General features: G+C 41.6%; 1 protein-coding gene across 1 annotated transcript in view; it reads left to right on the top strand.

Moving 5' to 3' along the window:
* The window catches only part of LOC114233763 (hepatitis A virus cellular receptor 1 homolog), a 37,294-nt gene that overhangs the window by 10,382 nt on the left and 6,166 nt on the right, over nucleotides 1-20,746 (top strand). The window contains exons 2-7 of the mRNA XM_054716752.1: nucleotides 2,023-2,080; nucleotides 4,810-5,148; nucleotides 7,959-8,039; nucleotides 10,881-10,970; nucleotides 19,732-19,828; nucleotides 20,467-20,527. Coding sequence (XP_054572727.1) covers nucleotides 2,023-2,080; nucleotides 4,810-5,148; nucleotides 7,959-8,039; nucleotides 10,881-10,970; nucleotides 19,732-19,828; nucleotides 20,467-20,527 — 726 coding nt within the window. The remainder of the gene's footprint in view (nucleotides 1-2,022; nucleotides 2,081-4,809; nucleotides 5,149-7,958; nucleotides 8,040-10,880; nucleotides 10,971-19,731; nucleotides 19,829-20,466; nucleotides 20,528-20,746) is intronic.

Raw genomic sequence — 20,746 nt, 5'->3', positions numbered from 1 at the left:
CTGAGCCACACCGGTTTTGGCAGGTCTTCACATTCTTTTTTTTTTTTTAATATTTATTTATTTTATTTTATTAATTTTATTACAGAGTGGAAGAGAGAGGGATAGAGAGTTAGAAACATCGATCAGCTGCCTCTTGCACACCCCCTACTGGGGATGTGCCCCCAGCCAAGGTACATGCCCTTGACCGGAATCGAACCTGGGACCTTTCAGTCCGCAGGCCGACGCTCTATCCACTGAGCCAAACCGGTTTTGGCAGGTCTTCACATTCTTGATCATGGAAGAACTGCTTAGTCTCTGGTGGGACCTTGCCATTCTAATGCCATTGGGACCCATGCATGGTGATACACTATACATGGACTGGTATATGCACATTGAAAGAGGAAAGAATGGATCCTTTTCTGGCATATTCCCTTACGTACCCCAGACAGCACAACTTCCTCTTGGACAACATGTGGTTTACACAGCCTGGCTAGGCTGCAAGTGTAATTCTCAAAGAAGGAGAAGGTCTCCCAATTCAAGTCCCTACCAAATACTTGTCTTTCTGACCTTAAATCTGCACTTCTTGTGATGTCCACTTATATGGAGTATAGTGGTGGGGGGAAGCATTCATTATCCAAACTGAATGCTGTGTTTTTATACTCGATCCATCTGCTAATATTTCTTTTTTTCTTAGTACAAGACTTACTAACCACCAGATTTAGGACCTGGGGGAACATGATGAAAAACATTGTTATTAATACTTGGATGGCTTCTTTTAATTTGTCTCTTTCTTTGTACGTGTCTGCACTGTTACTGAGAACTGTGTCTTCAATGCAGTCAATTAGCAATAATTGAGCTACCTCTCTGCCACTGAAGTCCCTTGCAGAAGAGGGGAGGCATGGGACTGTAAGAGACAATTATGAGGGGTGGAGTGTGGGGAGAGACTGTTCCACAATATGACTTCTGTTTGTCCCACAAGCTAGTTCAGGCCAGAATGGAGGTTGCTTTCCACAAACCCCACTTTGATTGTCTGATCATAATCAATATTCATTCTGACGTTAATCGGTGCACTTTCTTTGCCTCCTGCCATGCACCAGTTCTTGGAGCAGGCCTTTGTCCTTTCCTTGCCAAGCATGTAAAGTAATTTCCAATACCTGGTAGCATTCATGAACTAGTATCTATGACTGTCCCCATCCTTTACTGTATGCAATTATTTGTGCCCTGCCAAGAAGTGTGGGCATCCATTTTGTCTTGCAGTCACCAGAGAAGAAGCTTGAATGTGAGTTTTTTTTTTTTTTTTAACTGTTACTTCTCAGATTGGAGTGGCCTGCTTCTTTTGCCAGCCTCTCTCTGCCCCCCATTTATGAAAGTAGACTTTCAGTTTTGGGGTTCTTCTCTGAGTCTGTGTCTATGAGCACCAGGCCTGGTCCACATTCTGCTTTCTGAAATGTTCTCCTGACATCATTCAATAAAATGCAGTCTGAGTTGTTGCTTCCTGTAGCATGAATGATGAAACACCGTGATTCACATTCTGACTTAATCCTTGTTAATAGATAAGGCAATATAACTGAGGCTAGGGACTAACCACTGTGGCCAGAGAGCCAGGAGTACCCTCTACTCACCAAAGAGCCAGTAGATGGTTATCTCAGAGCCCAAGGGTAAGTGCATCAGGACCATTGGATGACTGGTTTTTGTTGTGGGTTCCCCCTACTGAGCCTGGCTCTGGTTTCCTTCCTGTTAACTCCCTGATCTCTCTGAGCATCGGGAGTCAGTTTGGACTTTATGTGTGGAAAAGGAGCTGGGAAATAAGGAGCTACTTTCAAGGACAGCTTTACCTGCCTGTCGGAGGTACAGAGCTCTCAGCCACCCTGAGCTAACAAAGACCTGAATCCATTGTATGTGGTCTCCCATCCATAGCAGGGTAAGCTCCTGTGATGCATGCAGTTAGATTACAAGGAAAAGTTGCAAACTGAGAATTAAGATGTGTCCCCACACCATCTGCTGGGAGAAAACCAAACAGTCCCTTTTTTTCTCTTCCTTTAGGCTGATACCATCATGCTTCCTTGGGTAGCCTTCCCAAGCCTCATACTGCTTTGGGCAGGTAAGTGGATAGGTGGGCTAGGGTTTGGAAGATTGGGCATGGGGGAGTGTAGGGTGTGTGTGGGTGTGGGTGAGGAAGATGGATGTGCTTGGACTCTGTTGGAAGGTAATGTGTCAACTAGTGAGCAAAGACCAGGCTGAAATCTTACTCCAAAAAATTTCTTAAATGCTATGAATCACAAAATCTAAGTCTAAATGTAACATTTTGTTATAATCTGCCATTTCTCTTTAAGAAAAAGAGGATGGGTAGGTAGTTGAATATATATGGACTTTTCACATTTTTTGTAAGAAATAGTACTATCATTTTCATGGAGTAGGAGGGAATGGAAAGAAGACATGGGGATAGAATGGAAAAGAGACCCGTCTTTTGTCAATTTTTGTGTGTGTTTTTAACCATGTGCAAATTTATCTTCTAAAAATATGATATGGCCTGACAAGTATGGCTCAGTTGGTTGGGCATCTACCCATGCACCAAAAGGTCTCTGGTTCAATTCCCAGTCAGGGCACATGCCAGGGTTTCTGGCTGGATCCCAGGTAGGGGGCATGCAGGAGATAGTCTATCAATGTCTTGCTCTTATATCAATGTCTCTCTTTCTCTCTCTCGTCCTCTTTCTCCCTAACCCTTATTTTCTCTCTAAAATCAATAAAAAATCTTAAAAAAAACAAAAATAAATATATATACAGACACTTTAATAGCCAATAGCTCAATTTTGAAAATGAAACGTATTGAAATAAACACTGTCTTTATAATTATTCAAATTGTGTGTATACATTTTTTGGGACACCCTGTATTTTAATCAAAACATTCTATGAGATAGAGACAATGTTAGGAATAGACACAACCTAAATTTAAAAATAATAATCACCAGATGTGATGTGATTATGGGGAAAAGTTCATTTAAATTATACTTCCATACTCAATTTTTAAGTTAGCATGCTATATTTGTAACCTACAAATGTTGTGAGGCAAAATCAAATATTATAAAAATCCAGTGAAAAAATAGACTCTTATTTTACGTAACAATCAGCATTTTATCCCAGAGCATTTCGAAACTCACAGTCCAAACCTAGCTGTTAGTTGAATTATATAAAGTACAGCATAGGAAATACAGTCAAGAATCCTACCTAATAAAAGAGTAATGTGCAAATTGACCATCTCTCCAACACACAAGATGGCTGCCCCCATGTGGTCAAAGATGGTTGCCCCCATGTGGACACAAGATGGCCATCACAAGATGGCCAGCAGGGAAGGGCAGTTGGGAGGGAACAAGCCAGTAGGGGTGGGTAGTTGTGAGTGATCAGGCCAGCAGGGGAGGGCACTTGTGAGGGACCAGGCCTACAAGGGAGGGCAGTTGGGGGCGATCAAGCCTGCAGGGGAGGGCAGTTAGGGGTGACCAGGCCTGCAGGGGAGGGCAGTTAGGGGTGACTAGGCCTGCAGGGGAGGGCAGTTAGGGGCAATCAGGAAGGCAGGCAGGCAAGCAGTTGGGAGCCAGCAGTCCTGGATTGTGAGAGGGATGTCTGACTGCCCGTTTAGGCCCGATCCCACAGGCAGTCGGACATCCCTCGAGGGGTCCCAGATTGGAGAGGGTGCAGGCTGGGCTGAGGGACACACCCTCCCATGCATGAATTTTGTGCACTGGGCCTCTAGTCCTATATAATAAAAGCCCAGCAACTGAACGGTGGAATAACCAGAATGACCAGTCAACCAGTCACTATGATGTTTAGTGACCCCCAGTCGCAGAGGCTCAACACAGGGGCTTCCCCCTGGTGGTCAATTTATCCTATTGGGAAACAATCTATACTAATAAAACGGTAATATGCTAATCAGACCAGATAGACCAACATCTTCCGGTCATCCAGTCCTTCCAGACAGAGCCAAGGTGCCGTGGGGTCCGAGCCAGAGGTGATTAGGGACAATCAGACTGGCATGGGAGAGCAGTTAGGGGTGATCAGGCCAGCAGGCAGAGGCGGTTAGGGGTGATTATCCAGGGAGACAGCGGAGTAAGGGGCAATCAGGCAGGCAGGCGAGCGGTTAGGAGCCAGTGGTCCCAGATTGCAAGAGGGATGTCCCACTGCTGGTTTAGGCCCAATCCTGCATTAGGCCTAAACTGGCAGTCAGACATCCCTCGAGGGGTCATAGATTGGAGGGGGTGCAGGCTGGGTTGAGGGATCTACCCCCCATGCATGAATTTCATGCACAGGGCCTCTAGTCCTAAATAAATAAATAAGTTTAGCCCTAGCCAGTTTTGCTCAATGGATAGAGCATTGGCACATGGACTGAAAGGTCCCAGATTCAAATCTGGTCAAGGGCATGTACCTTGGGGGCAGGCTCGATCCCAGTCCTGATCAGGTCTCCTGCAGGAGGCAACCAGTTAATATGTGTCTCTCACATTGATGTTTCTCTCCATTTGTCTCTCCCCATTCCTTCCACTCTAAAAATCAATGGAAATATATCCTTGGGTGAGGATTAACAACAACAACAACAACAACAAAACAAAAAAAAAAAAAAAAAAGAAAGAAAAGAAATAAGTTTAAATTAAGTGTTATTTATAACTATCAAAAAACCAAAATGCTGATGAAGATGTAAACATTAAAACATAAAAACATTTTATATTTAAGATTAAAGTCACATGATTACAAACAAAATAAACCATATCAAGAGAAGTAAGTGGCTATAAATGTAAAATTCAAATATTGAGACCTCATACTCAGTTTTGTTTTTATTTTCAGATGTTGTCATTTCTCAGACACGAGTGACTGGAGTGGTGGGACAAACTGTCACGCTACCCTGTAGCTACTCTACAGCTGGTGAAATCGCACCTATGTGCTGGGGCCGAGGGTCATGCTCTTTATTCAAATGCTCAAATGAACTTGTGTGGACTGATGGCTATCATGTCACCTTTGAGAAGGACAAGCGTTATAGTATACGTGGAGTCATTTCCAGAGGGGATTTGTCTTTAACCATACAGAATGCAGCCCTGTCTGACACTGGCACCTATTGTTGCCGTATTGAGTTCAGAGGGTGGTTTAATGATTATAAAAATAATATATATTTGGAGATAAAGCCAGGTGAGTTTGTATTCCTGTGATCACTTCATGTGCATGAACTGAGATGTTTACTGTTTGGAAATGATATTCTCTTTAAGAAAGAAAGAGGAGGTTCCGACAATCCTGTTTTTTCAATAACTTTGGGGAAATAGTATTACTTACTTGTGTAGAATGAAGTGTTAAAAGAATCTAGAGTCAAGAATGTAGACTAGAGGGCCTTCCCAGTCTGCAGACTATCTCTTAAAGCAGTGCTTCAAAAATGCTGGTTAGTTCATGAAGAGGCATTCATGCTCCATAGGGAGATGAGGTGAATTTTTTTTTCAAACTATAATTATTCAATGTAAACAACTGCACTTTTCTCTGAGATGATGCCATTGGAAATTTATGAAATGAACTTAACATTTTAAACCTAACTTGGAAATTTTCAAATGTATAAAGTAGACAATCTATACTAACAAAAGGGTAATATGCTAATTAGACTGGGAGACCTTCCAGGAGACCTTCTGGATGTCCTTCTGGACAAAGTCATGGTGGCGGGGCCAAGGCAGAGTGGTTAGGGGCGATCAGGCCAAGAGGGGAGGGTAGTTGGGGGCGAGCAGGCTGGAAGGGGGAACAGTTGGGGGCAAGCAGGCCAGCAGTGGGAGGCAGTTGGGGGCAGGCTGGTGGGGGGTACAGTTGGGGATGATCAGGCCGGCAAGCGGGAGCAGTTATGGGTGAGAAGACCGGCAGGCAGAGTGGTAGGGACAATCAGGCAGGCAGGCAGGCAGGTGAGCGGTTAGGAGCCAGAGGTCCCGGATTATGAGAGGGATGTCTGCCAGTTTAGGGCAGTCGGACATCCCCCGAGGGGTCCCAGATTGTAGAGGGTCCAGCCAGGCAGAAGGACAACCCTCCCCTTAACCCCTCGAGCACAAATTTTGTGTACAGGGCCACTAGTATTGTATAAGAGATTGTCAACTAGATATATTACTTTGACATTTACCAATTCAATCTTGTTGCATATGCATTGTGTAAGCATATATAGTCCCACCCCTACACTCTGCCCTCCCTTCTTCTTTATTGTTACTTATGCTCCTTTGATCAGATTTTTTTGCATGCTTGCTTTTTTCTCTATATTAGGATTTTAAATGAGGAAAAGGATTAGACTGTATACTTCTTTTCTTTTTAAATTTTAAAAAATATTTTTATTGATTTCAGAAAGGAAGGGAGAGGGAGAGATAGAAACATCAAAGATGAGAGAGAATCATCGACTGGTTGCCTCCTGCATGCCCCCCACTGGGGACCGAGCCCACAACCCAGGCATGTGCCCTTGACCAGAATCGAAGTTGGGACACTTCAGTCCACAGACGGATGCTCCATCCACTGAGCCAAACCAGCCAGGCGACTGTATACTTCTTAGCTTCTGACTACAGCTTAGATCAGGTGCAGCCAACATTATAGCCCAGGGCCAGATCACATTCAAATAGGCCCACCGACTGTTTATAGATGAGCTTTCTTGGAACAGCTATACCCAGTCCTTGTACTATCTGGACTGTGGCTGCTTTCACACTGACAGAGTTGAGCACTGAGACCATAGGAACCCCAAAGCCTAACACATTTACTGTCTGACACTTTATAGGAAGTTTGCTGACCTCTGCTTAAGACTAAAGCCTTGCATGTAATAGATACCAATATTTGTTGAAAAAACGTTTATCCTATTTGAGGCACAGATGAGCATAATTCTATATCAAACTGATTCTCTAAAAAGAAAGACATTCAAACCAATTGTCGAGGGTTTTTTTTTTTTTTTAATGTATTTTATTGATATTTTACAGAGAGGAAGAGAGAGGGATAGAGAGTTAGAAACATCGATGATAGAGAAACATCAATCAGCTACCTCTTGCACACCCCCTACTGGGGATGTGCCCGCAACCAAAGCATATACCCTTGACCGGAATCGAACCTGGGACCTTTCAGTCCGCAGGCCGACGCTCTATCCACTGAGCCAAACCGGTTTTGGCTGGGAGTTTCTTTTATAGTTAGTAAAGTTGAGTTTGAAGGAAGCTTCTTGTAAAAAAAAAAAAAAAAAAAAAAAAAAAAAAGGAGCTTGGTGAGCAGAATGTACACATTCTTGAATCAGGCCTTCATTGATCTGCATTTTTGCCAGGCACTGGGTTTGGGCTTAATTCTAGTGTCAGCACTATCTGGGTAGCTCTGAGACCTTCTGTAAGTAGATTTGAATCCAGCACCCTATCTAACCCTGGAAAGAGACAAAGTTACTACCTACCTATGGTCTAGTCTACCTTCCAGCCAATATATAAAGTGTCTGTGTGATCTAGGATAGTAGTGGGTATGAGTTAATCCTCATTTAGAGTGCAGGTCTCTTTGGAGGGTATCTTCAAGACTGAAATAAATGCTATGTATTAATTAATATCTTTTTAACTTTCTGGGCCTTGAAACTATTTTGTAATTTAGTCATTCACCATTGAAAGGACAAAGACAGGACGAGGCTCTAGACATTTTTTCTACCTCCCTGATGTTTAAGAAGATACATAAATCTGATATGCATGGTTGGTCTCTCAGAGTGCTGCAGTGTTAATATTGGGTACCCTTTCTTACCTCTTAACCTCCTGGTATATATTGCAATACAACTATCTCTGTTTTCATTGGCTTTTCTTCAAGTCTTCCCCTGTAAGAATCTCATTAACCAAGGACAGGATGTCATAGTTTAGGGCAAATTATTGCCCAGTTTTGCATGGGGACAGTCTCTCATTGGTTATGTTGATGTCCAGGCCCAGCACCAAGCTCTTGTTCCCTGCTGCTTGATTAATCCTTGCTTCCATGTTGATTTCTAGCTCCAGCCACTGCTCCACCACCACCTAAGGTCCTCACTTCTGTTCCTACAACTCCAGCGACCACGAAGAACCTCAAGACAGGTAAAGCCATTTGTTTCTGAGGCCTTAGGCCTTCTAATAAGAGGATGGAAACCACCCAGGGCATGTGTTAAAATGTCCAATTCAAGGTAAGGGTTCTTAAGCAAGGGTTTCATAGGGTCTGTGAACCCCAGTCACATAGCCAGTTTTTGTAACTATAAGTATTTAGAGAATATGGAGACTCACTGTTTGTTTTTTTCTAAAGTCTTTATTGTTGAAAGTATCACATATATTCCCTTTTGTTCCCCCATAGCCCCTTCCAGACTGCACCTGCTCATCCTATGCCTTTACCACACTATTGTCTGTGTCTATGGGTTATGCTTATATACATACAAGTTCTTTAGTTGATCTCTTCGCATCCTCCCACTCACTCCCAACTTCCTTCTGAGATTTTCCAATCTGTTCCATGCTTTTAGGCCCATTGGATTTTTCTGGTCAGATTCTCAAAGGCATTCATTATTAGCCCAAACCCACCAGGCCACTGATCTTTGATATCTAATGAGGATGGTGTAGATTTTGTCCAATGAGCACAGGTTTAAGAGAAAATACAGGAAATGACAGAGAAAAATGGTCAAGTTAATGGCATTCAGTTCTTCCAAAGAGTTCTGAATAAGGATCCTTTACTTCACTCTGAAGTTAGACCCTGTACTTGAGAATAAGATTGTAGTGAAGTATTCACTCTGTCTCCTATGTCAGGAAACATGCTAAGTACTTTGCAAATATTATATCACTGAATTCTTATGATAACCCTATGCACAGTAGGTATGATTCAGTCTTATTTTATAGTAGCCTCTCAAGTATGTACAGCGCCAACATTAACAATTGTCCTTTCAATTTTGTTGCATATACATTGTGTAAGCCAGGGGTCCTCAAACTTTTTAAACAGGGGGCTAGTTCACTATCCCTGAGACCGTTGGAGGGGCAGACTATAGTTTAAAAAAAAACTGTGAACAAATTCCTATGCACACTGCACATATCTTATTTTGAAGTAAAAAAACAAAATGGCAAAAACACCCGCATGTGGTCCGCGGGCCGTGGTTTGAGGACGCCTGGTGTAAGCATTGAAGTAGACAAATTTATTAGAAAAACAGGTTAGTTTTTCTCCTATTTACTATTCCTTATGTTTCTTTAAAAACTTTTTTTGCATGCTTGCTTTCTCCTCCATTTTATATTTAAATTGGAGGAAGAAAATTGGATTTTTTTCTTCCTAAAAGCCTCTGACTATACCTTAGACCAGGGTCAGCAAACACTAGTCCAAAGCCATATTAGATTCAAATTAGGCCTACGAACTGCTTCATAAATAAAGTTTTATTGGAGCAGTCATATCCAATGATCTTTTCTATAGAAACCTTCACACTGATATCGTTGAGCAACTGCCTCTGAGATCATCCAGCCACCAGAGCCTACACATTTATTCTCTGGCTCTCACAAAAGTTTGCTGACCTCTGCTTTAGGTTAATGCCTTCCATGCAATAGACACAAATATTTGTTGAAAAACAGTTTTTCCTCTTCAAAGTAAAAATTGGCTCAATTCCAAATTAAACTAGATCTCTCCAAGGAAGAGCTTTCAAGTCAATGGACTCCTCTTTTATATTCAGTAGAGTTAGATTTAAGAAATCTTGTATCTGGGCCAGTGTCGCTCAGTGATTGAGCATTGCCCTATGAACCAGGAGATCATGGTTCCATTCTGATCAGGGCACATGCCCAGGTTATTGGCTCAATCTCCAGTGTGGGGCTTGTAGGAGGCAGCTGATCAATGGTTCTCTCTCATCATTGATGTTTCTATCCCTCTTTCCTTCTCCCTTAGTTTCTGAAATCAATGGAAAAAAAATATATTTTTAAAATAAAGCTTATTGAAAAAGAAAAATAAGGTGCTCGGTGAGAAAAAGGCCCACATTTTTTTAAATAAAATTTTTAAATATATTTTTTATATTGATTTTAGAGAGGAAGGGAGAGGGATAGAAAGGTAGAAACATCAATGATTAGAGAGATTCATTGGCTGCCTCCTGCACACCCCCTACTGGGTATCCAGCCCGAAACCCAGGCATGTGTCCTTGACTGGAATCGAACACGGGGCCCTTCTGTACACAAGCCAACACTCTAACCACTGAGCTAAACAGGCTAGGGCAGGGCCACATTCTTGAATCAGGCCTTCGTTGATCTGCTTCTGCTTCTAAGCCATGCATTGTGTTTAGGTTTAATTCTAGCTTCAGCTCTCTCTCTGGGTAGTTGGAGACCTTCTGGAAGTGAGTTGCAATCCTACACCACCTCTGACTCTGCAAAGAGTCAAAGATATTACCTGTGGTCTAGTTCACCTTCATCCAAATGTATGTTGTATAAATCCTTCCTGTGATCTTGCATCTGCTAGTGGGGCTGAGTTAATCCTCATCTGTGGTGCAGGCCACTTGAGAGGGTACCCTCAGGACTGACTGAATTTAATGCTACTTATTTGGTAAACATTTTGGGTCTGGGAGCTTCTGTTAAAGTAAGTCTTAGTCATTCACCACTGAGAAGACTAAGATAGATCCAGGCTCTAGATATTTTCTGTACCTCGCAGATGTTTATCTGATATGCAGGGATGATCTTTCACATAATTCAGTTTTAATTCTGGATAACCCTTTTCACCTCTGATTGTCCTGGAGTGTATACATTTCAGTGCATGTTTTCCTTTGGCCAGACGGTATTCAGATTTTAATTGAGAAAGGATAAGGACTCTGAGTTCAGGAGAGGTTGGTGCCCAGTTATGCCTGGGGACAGTCTCTCATTGGTTGAGTTGACATATGGAGCAGCAAAGCTCTTGTTCCCTGCTGCTTGATTAATCCTTGCTTCCATGTTGATTTCTAGCTCCACCTAAGGTCACCAGTGTTCCAACACCATCTAAGGTATTCACGTCTGCTCCTACAACTCCAGCGACCACACTGAACCTTCAGACAGGTAAACTTATGTGTTTCTGAGGCTAGAAGCCTTCTACTGAGTGGATGAAGACCACCAGAGTACGTGTTAAGGTTGAGTTACCATCTATGCTAAAGGTTTTTCCCTGGGTTCCATAGGGCCTCCTTTGATCTGTGAAACCTTGTCCCATATTACATGCATCTAATAGGTATCTTCAGAGTGAGGGGACCCATTTTTTAAAAAATTGGATTCTCAAAGGATTTCATCATTAGCCCAAAAGCCCAAGACTGGTGATATTGGACAACTAATGATATGTTTTTGGTCCAATTGGCATTGGTTTATGAGTAAAATCTAGGTTATTCCAGAGAAGAAGAGAAATCTGAGTGCTTTTCCTTTAGTCCTCTCTGAAGTTGGACCCTTCATACAAGGATAACAAGCCCACCACTAGTTTTACCTATAATATTTTATTGAAAGAACCATTTCTAATCATAGTACCATCAGGTCTATGGCTGCTTTCACATCGATAGAGTTGAACAACAGCCACTGAGACGATAGCCCCCAAGCCCTAACACTTTCATCTGGCCATTTACAGAGGTTTGCTGACCTGTGCTTTAGATTAATGCCTTGCATGTAATAGACACTGACAAATATTTGTTGATTTATGTTTTTTGTACTTCATGGCAAAAATTGGCTTGATTCCAAATTAAACTATCTCTCCAAAGAAGAGCTTTTAAACGATTGGCCTTCTCTGCAAACGTTCTCTTTTTTCTAGTTAGTAGAGTTGAGATTCAAGGAAACTTCTCATGGGATGCAAAGGTGCCTGGTGAGAAAAAAAGTACACATTGTTGATCAGGCATTCATTGATGGCCTTTTGTGCCAGGCGCTGTGTTTGTGCTTAATCCCACTGCTACCTCTCTCTCTCTGGGTAGCTCTGAGACCTTCTGTAACTGCTTTGAAATCCTAGACCTGCTCTGTCATGGAAAGAGCCCTAGTTATTTCCTTTTTCATCTCTTAGTTGGAAAAGAATTATTGGTGGTCGAATTCACCTTTCAACCAAGTGTATAATGTATAAATGGTCCGTGTGATCTAGCATATACTTGTGGTGTGAGTTAATTTAGGGTGCAGGACTCCTGGGAGGGTATCCTCAGGACTGACTGAAATGAATGCTATTTATTGGGTAAACATTCTGGTCCTGGAACCACTGTTTAAATCTTAGTCATTCACCAGAGAGAGGACAAAGTCATGTCCTGGCCCTGGACACTTTCCCCATCTCACCAATGTGTAGAAGGATATGTAAATCTGATACACATGGCTGGTGTCCTCCAAGTGCTTCAGTGTATAATCCGAGTAACCTTTTTCATATCTGAAGCTCCTGGAATCTATACTTTTTGCACCTGTTTATTTATTTATTTTAATAAATCTTTATTGTTCAGATTATTACAATTGTTTCTCCTTTCCCCCGCCCCATATCTCCCCTCCACCCAGTTCTCACCCTTCCCTCTGCCCTTACCTCCCCCCCTCGCTATCTTTATCCATAGGTGTATGATTTTGTCCAGTCTCTCCCCATACCCCCCTCACAGATACCCCTTTCCCCCTGAGAATTATCAATCCACTCCCATTCTGTGCCCCTGATTCTATAATGTTCACCAGTCTATTCTGTTCTTCAGATTTTTAATTCACTTGACTTTTAGATTCACTTGTTGATAGGTATGTATTTGTTGTTCATAATTTTTATCTTTACTTTTTTCTTCTTTTTCCTCCTTTTAAAGAATACCTTTCAGCATTTCATGTAATACTGGTTTGGTGGTGATGAATTTCTTTAGCTTTTTCTTATCTGTGAAACTCTTTATCTGACCTTCAATTCTGAATGATAACTTTGCTGGGTAAAGTAGTCTTGGTTGTAGGTTCTTGCTATTCATCACTTTGAATATTTCTTGCCATTCCCGTCTGGCCTGCATAGTTTCTGTTGAGAAATCAGCTGATAATCGTATGGGTGCTCCCTTGTAAGTAACTAACTGTTTTTCTCTTGCTGCTTGTAAGATTCTCTCTTTGTCTTTTGCCCTTGCCATTTTAATTATGATGTGTCTTGGTGTAGTCCTCTTTGGATTCCTCTTGTTTGGGGTTCTGTGCGCTTCCTGGACTTGTAAGTCTATTTCTTTTACCAGGTGGGGGAAGTTTTCGGTCATTATTTCTTCAAATAGGTTTTCAGCTTCTTGCTCTCTCTCTTCTTCTGGCACCCCAAAAATTCAAATGCTGGTACATTTGAAGTTGTCCCAGAGGGTACTTACACTATCTTCTACTTTCTGAATTCTCTTCTCTTCTTGCTTTTCTGGAGGCGTTCCTTTGCCTCTTTGTATTCCAAATCTTTGACTTGATTCTTGCGTTCCTCTAGTCTGCTGCTGGGTCTCTGTATAATATTTTTTATTTCAGTCAGTGTATGTTTCATTTCTAGTTGGACCTTTTTCATATCCTCGAGGGTCTCATTAAATTTATCGGCTTTTTCCATGAAATTCTTGAAAAACCTTATAGCTGTGGTTTTGAACTCTATGTCCAGTCGTTTGTTCTCCTCCATTTCTTTTGTTTGGGATCTGTTTCCTTGCCTCCTCGTTTTCGCTGCTTCCCTGAGTTGGTAGGGTAGCTTTGTGTCCTATTGTGTCCTATTGGTTCAATGGGTCAGCCTCCCAGTTACCTGAGGTGGACACTCTTGGTGCACCCCTTTTTAGACTGTGTGTACAGCCTTGTTGTAGTTAAGTCTTGATTGTTGTTGGTGTCACTGGGAGGAATTGACCTCCAGGCCAATTGGCTATGAGGACCCGCTGTGTCTATAAAGGAAGAATTGCTGTGCTGGAGACACGTTTATGGGCTGGGACTTGTTCCAGTAGGGCTTTGGCACTCACTGAGTCTGCTTCTTGAATGTGTCCCTTATGCGAGTGGTTGAAATCTGGTGTCATCTCACACCGACCACTAGATGCCCTCGTTTCTGGATCTCCAATGGGGTGCAGGTCAGCTACTGTCTGAGGCCACTCAGCAGGAGTTACAGCAAAAACTGTAGTTTTCTCCTCTTAGCTTGGATGGTTTTGGAGTAGTCTGACTGGAGCTGCAGTTTATTTGGTTAAGCTGCCACAGTGCAGGCCATTTATATGCAAAAGCTGCTGTTTGGAGCCTGGGCGGGTTTGTGGAATGTGCAGGGCGGGTCTCAGGGCGGGGCGGGGTCTCAGGGCATCACTAGGCTAGGGCGTGGCAAACAGCAATGGCTGCTAGTCTGCTTTTTCTGCCTTTTCTGCATTTCCGCATTCCCAAGTCCCTGGGTCCCGAGCTCCAGCGCAGTAAACACTGATTGCTGGGCGCACCTCAGCAAGAAAGTCACTCTCACTTTCAGACATGATGGCCGAGAGTCCAGCTTCTCCCCGTAGGCGTCTGGGTCCCCCGAGCGTCCCCAGAAACTGGATTTCAGAGTGATCGGGAGCTTATCTCCCTTTGGGTTGGAAAAAAAAAGCCGCGCGCCCTGTTGCCCGCCACCAGCCCGATTCACGCATTTCTGTACCTCAGCCCTTCAGCGTTTGTTCTTTCTTTTTCATTCTTAGTTGTAAATCTACCATTCAGCCAGCTTTCCCATGGTTCTGGGTGGTAGACGCTTTGTCTTTTAGTTGTATTTTTGAAATTGTTGTGCGAGGCACAGTTTAGTTGTTTAACTTTGCCGCCATCTTGGTTCCTCCTCCTTGCACCTGTTTCTTTTTTAAAAGCTGGTCCTCAATCCCAGCCCTTTCAGATTCTAGTAGACCAGGGGTCCTCAAACTTTTTAAAGAGGGGCCAGTTCACTGTCCCTCAGACCGTTGGACGGCCGGACTATAGTTTAAAAAAAACCTATGAACAAATTCCTATGCACACTGCGTATATCTTATTTTGAAAATAAAACAAAACAAAACAGCAAAAACACCCGCATGTGGCCCTGGGCTGTAGTTTGAGGACGTCTGTAGTAGACTAAGGACAGGGACTCTGAGCTCAGGGGAGATTAGTGCCCAATTCTGCAGGGGACAGTCTCTCATTGGATGTTTGTGTGTGCGGGCCCAGCACAAAGCTCTCATTCTCTGCTGCTTGATTAATGCTTGCTTTCATATTGATTTCTAGTGCCACCTAAGGTCACCATGGGCCCAACATCACCTATGGTCTCCATGTCTGCTTCTACAAAGCCACCAGGAGGTCAGCGGAAATTCAAGACAGGTAAATTGATGTGTTTTCCAGTCCTAGGCCCTCTAATGAGAGGATATAGACTGCTGAGGGCATGTGCTAAGGCAGAGTTATAATCTAGGGTTTCATTCTTTCTTGGTTGTTTTTTAAAAAAATATTTTATTGATTTTTTTTACAGAGAGGAAGGGAGAGGGACAGAGAGTCAGAAACATTGATGAGAGAGAAACATCAATCAGCTGCCTCCTGCACACCCCTGCTGGGGATGTGCCCACAACCAAGGTACATGCCCTTGACCAGTACTGAACCTGGGACCCTTCAGTCCGCAGGTCGACACTCTATCTACTGAGCCAAACTGGTCAGGGCTCTCTCTCTCTTTTTTTAAAAATTTAAATATGTTTTTTTAATTGATTTCAGAGAGGAAGAGAGAGGAAGAGAGAAACATCCATGATGAGAGAGAATTATTGATCAGCTGCCTCCTGCACATCCCACACTGAGGACCATGCCCACAACCTGGGCATGTGCCCTGACAGGGAATTGAACCATGACCTCCTGGTTCATAGGTCAATACTCAACCACTGAGTCATGCCAGCTGGTCTATTTCTTGGTTTCTAAACATGGACTTCACAGTATCTTTGAATCTCTTTTCCATATATGTATATTGCATTTTTTTTTTTTGTACCTGTAAGTACTTTTAGAGTGAGGGAACCTATTTTTTTTTTTTTTTAACAAATGAGATTCTCAAAGGGATTTTTTTATCCCAAAATCTCAGATATCTTGGAAATCTAATGCAGATGGTGAGGATTTGGCCTAGTGGAGCACAGGTTTATGAGGAAAGTCTAGGTTATGCCAGGAAGTAGGGATAGGCTAATGAGAGTCTGTCCTCATGTTCTAGACATTTTCCCCACCTCACGCATGTTTATGAAGATACATACATCTGATATGCATGGCTGGTCTTCAGAGTGCTTCAGTGTAAATTACAGGGTTCCTTTTTCACCTGTGAAACCCCTGGAAATACACTTTCTCATAAAGCTGATTTCTTTTTTCCAGCGTGACTTCAAGCCCTCCCCTGTTAGAGTGTATTTGAGCAAGAACAGGAACTCTGAGCTCAGGGGAGATTAGTGCCTAATTCTGGAGGAGGACATAGTCTCTCATTGGTTTTATTGATGTTCTTGCCCAGCATAAAGCTCTTGTTTTTTCCCTTCTGGATTTATACTTGCTTTCATGTGGATTTCTAGCTGGACCTGAACTCACCAGGGTTCCAAGATCACCTGGGGTCTCCTCCTCCTCTGCTATAGCACTAGTTCACCTGCAGAATATCCCAAGAAAGATAGTGATGTGTTTTTGAGCCCAGAGGCCATCCAATGAGAGGAGGTAGACCACCCAGGCTATTATCATAAGGTGGAAGTATAATCTAGGATTAATGTTCTTCCCTGGGTTAGAAATGTGAGCTTCATAGTAGCTGACAATCCTCATTCCAGATTTCTTGGTTTCTTTGTAACTGTAAGTATTTTCAGAGTGAAGAGACCCATAGTTTCTTTTAAATCAGATTCTCCAGGGGAATAAGTATTAGCCCCCCAAACCCCCAGACCATTTCTCTTTGACCTCTACTGAGAATGGTGTGAACTTGGCTCAGGTGAGCACAGGTCCACAAGGAGCTTGAAGTGGAGATCCTTTATCCACTGTGAAGTCAGAGCCTCATCTGGAAGGTAAGGCTTCATCAAGATGATCATTTCCTGTCTCCTGTGTGACAGGATTCATTCTAAGTTTTTTCTCTCTCAATTTATAAATTTTAATTTACTTGTTATTTTAAATCACAGTTGATATACAATATATTAGTTTTAGGTGTACAACCCCATGATTAGATATTTATATAAGTAGCAAAGTGATTGCCATGATAAATTGAGAATCCATGTGACACCATATGTATTTATTATAATATTACTGACTATATTCCTTGTGCTGTTGTTTATATCCCCCTGACTATTTATGAAACTGCCAATTTGTACTTCTAAATCCCTTGACCTTTTTCACCCATGCCCCTAACCCATTTCCCATCTGCTAAGTTCTTTAGAAGTATTATATTACTTGATTCTCATGACAGCCCTACCTATCATAGGTGTGATTCAATTCTCTTTAATATTTGTTGGAACCTAGGCACAGAGTCTAATTGTATTGCTGAAAGGCATATGGATAGAAAGTGGTTGAGTCAGGATTCAGTCTCCATTAGTTTGAATTTGGGACTCTGGTTATAACTACTCGATGGTGTTTCTACCATGATGCCCTGAAGTTATATTAGGATGAATATGTCCTGATCTGACACCCTCACTGAAAAAGCCCTTTATATAATACCCTGTCTTTATATGTCATTCAGTGTCAGTATTGCTTCTAGAATTCTTTACTTTAGTATTCAGCATAAAAATTGAAATAAAAATGCTATTTATACTGATGACAAAGTTAATATCTGATTTAAGTATTTTAGAATTCAGGCTACATGCTTCACACTCCCAAGTTTCTGATAGTGAAGAGTTTAGATGCAATACAAATGGAGAATAATTTGATGTATGGGTGGGGAAATAGCTTGGCCTCCTGAGGACAAGTTCAGGTTCAAACCTTCTATTTTCAAGATTAAAAATATAACACTTAGTGAAGATTCTCAAAGCTTTTCAAACTTTTTGACTCCTTGAGGTGATCTGGATTTTGAAGAGTAACAGAAATGTCTCAACCTCTTAGCCAGAGAAATCTGATGGAACATTGATTTTCCTTAACTCTCATTGAGCCTTGTGTATATTTAACCAGGAGCAATCTGAAGCATTTGGGTGATGAGTTGAGTTTGGAGGAGAAGGCTTTAGGCTAGAACTCAGATTTTAGAGCCATAAAAGTATATAAGAAAAATAGCTTTGTTCCAGGCAGCTGAGCATACTAGAGAATCTGTTGACTTCCTTAATATTGATTTAGCTTCTTTATACTTAGTTTGACATAGTGTATGCCTGTAAAAGTGTGAGGATTAGTGAACTTGGTTTAGTGAACATACATAAGTTTTTTTACTTCATTTAAAACAGAGATTCAGAAGAAAAGATCTGTGTGACTTCCTGAGGAATATTAATTGGTTATTAATTGAATTGAGCTTATCTTTATCCTGATAGTTTCCTAAGGAGTTTGAGTCTAGAGTTGAGCTTTATAGTACAGGAAGGAGGTGAGCACTGGAGCTAATTCAATTCAGAGACATTTACCTTTACCCCCACTTCCTTTCTGTCCTTTGCACATGTTAGTTTTATAAAATATGCATGAAATGGTTGGATGTAAGATTATAGGAGGAGGGGAGCAAAGAATGCTGCCCACAAAAAATCAAACTCAGGGAAGAAGTTAAGGTCAAGAGGCATTTTGCACAGACATAAGTTGGATAGACTGATCATCTGACTTTCTTGTACTGTCCTGTTCTTTGTTCCTAAAGAGAGCCATATCCTGTTATAGGGTTCAGTATTGGAGGAAAACTTGAAATGGGTTCAGAAGATAAGGAAAGGTGATGTTGAAATGTGAAGATGGTGGTGGGAAAGATGAAACAGGAAGACTGAGGAAAGGCAATAAGGAAAGCCCAGGTTTGAGAATTCTTGCCCAGCCAGCACCACTAATTTGCTCTAAGTTCTGTGTTGCTCTCAGGGAGGGAATATGAAGATTTTATAAGGAGGCAAGTGATGCATAGCGGTGTGCTTGAGAATTCTTAGTGAAGCTTTTTGGTGAGAAATGGAAGATGAGTCAGATAACACAGGACATCAGTCATACAGAAGGAGTGAGCAGAATGCAACTGCAGAATGAGCTGAGGTCACGTCTACCAGGAACCTGGCTGAGGGTTGTGAATCATTACCAAGTTGAGAGATTGGGCAATGTAGTCACCTTAAAGAAACTTCAAGGAGTTAAATATTGTGACGATGTATCCCATGTTGGTACATATGTGCGTCTCCCTGGAAAGATGTGTGGATGGGAACTTGAATAATGCCATTAAATTCAGATTAGGTTTATTGTGAAGATAGGACAACAGATTAGTGTAAATCCGCAGGCCTTGTTTTATGAACATAAAAATGTCCTTTGTATGGATTAAAGCTTAATCAGGTGTCTTACATAAAATGCATTGTCATAGGCATTAAGCATTTAGAGAGATCTTAAGAGTATGAAAAGTATGAAATAATTCTGTCTATAGATAAATATCTAAAACAGTGATGGGCAACCTTTTGAGCTTGGTGTGTCAAACTTCACCAAAAAACTGAGCATAACTTGGGTAGTGTGTCACTTTGAGGAAAAAACATTATTTCGCAAATGTTTCATCCTCGGCATGCGGCCGCCTTAGCGGCCGCGTGTCATCAGGAATGGCTACGCATGTCAGTGCTGATATGCATGTCATAGGTTCGCCATCACTGATCTAAAACATTATCAATATCAGATTTACTCCTGATAATAAAATACCTAGATAGAAGTGCAATGTGTCAATATTATCTTTGAATAAATTTCTAAGAAAGAGTTGAAGGTAATTCCCAATTTTAGGTTTGTTGCCTATTTTTGTTGGGGCTGGAGATTTTCCTCTACAAATAGAACATAGCTATTTCATCCTTTTTTATTTCAGAAACCACTTCATCTTCTCCAGTGCAGACAACAGAAACCCAGCCTCCCACACCACAGGAAACAAGTACGACCAGCTCATCATTGAACTCTTCTTGCCCAACAGGGAACTGCATTTTCTTTCCTGAAGACCTGCATTCAAAATTTGAAAGTCATTGACATGTAGTTAAGAGCACATATTGTGACATGAGTGCTGATACTAGCCCCTCTAATCTGCTATGTGACTGAAACAAATGTCTTACCCTCTCTGAATCTGTTTTCATCATTTCTAAAATGGATGGAACATCACTGATCACACAGAATCGTTGTGAGGATTAAATGAGATGAAGAGTTTGGGACATAGGTATAGGGGGATAAGTGATAGATACAATAGCAACTATGACTATTACTTAGATGTCCAGAGTACATACAGGTGGCACTTTTAACCTGATTCCAAGAATGGCCTCTGTGCTGCTAAAATTATAGGTAAAACTTTATATATAATGCAATTTTTGGCCCATAAAGAAGGAAAAAGGGTCCAGGACAAAATTGTTAAGAATCTCACCTTTCAGGACAGATTAATAAATGATAATAATTTGGTTTAATTCTTGCAATCCCTGCTGCATTTGGCCATAGATATATTTTTTGGCCATATTTTTTATTCATTGTTTCATTTATAGCCAGGAAGCAATGTGAATATATTTCATGTTAGTAGCAAAAATTCAATATTTTTTATAATTCTAACCAATTCTTTTTGTTGAACAGATGGGAATAGCACTGTGACCCAGCCTTCAGATTGCGGTTGGCAATACAATGAAACCGTAAGCAAGTTCCTTACTATTTTATTAGCCATATTCACATGTTTGTCTCTCTGGAAGCGAGTTATATTTACAGATTACTTCTGTAAGGCTACCCCACAGATTGATTCTTTCAGGTTAAGAGAGAAAGAAGAGAAGAATTTGTTTCTTAAATAGGGATCCTTTGATTAATTGGTAAAGTTCATATGGATACAGGTAGACCAGCTTGTTAGAGATACCTGA

This window comes from Eptesicus fuscus, chromosome 6 (assembly GCF_027574615.1).
Source record: "Eptesicus fuscus isolate TK198812 chromosome 6, DD_ASM_mEF_20220401, whole genome shotgun sequence".
In the NCBI taxonomy this organism is placed as follows: Eukaryota; Metazoa; Chordata; class Mammalia; order Chiroptera; family Vespertilionidae; genus Eptesicus; species Eptesicus fuscus.
This window is presented reverse-complemented; position numbering and strand designations above follow the sequence as displayed.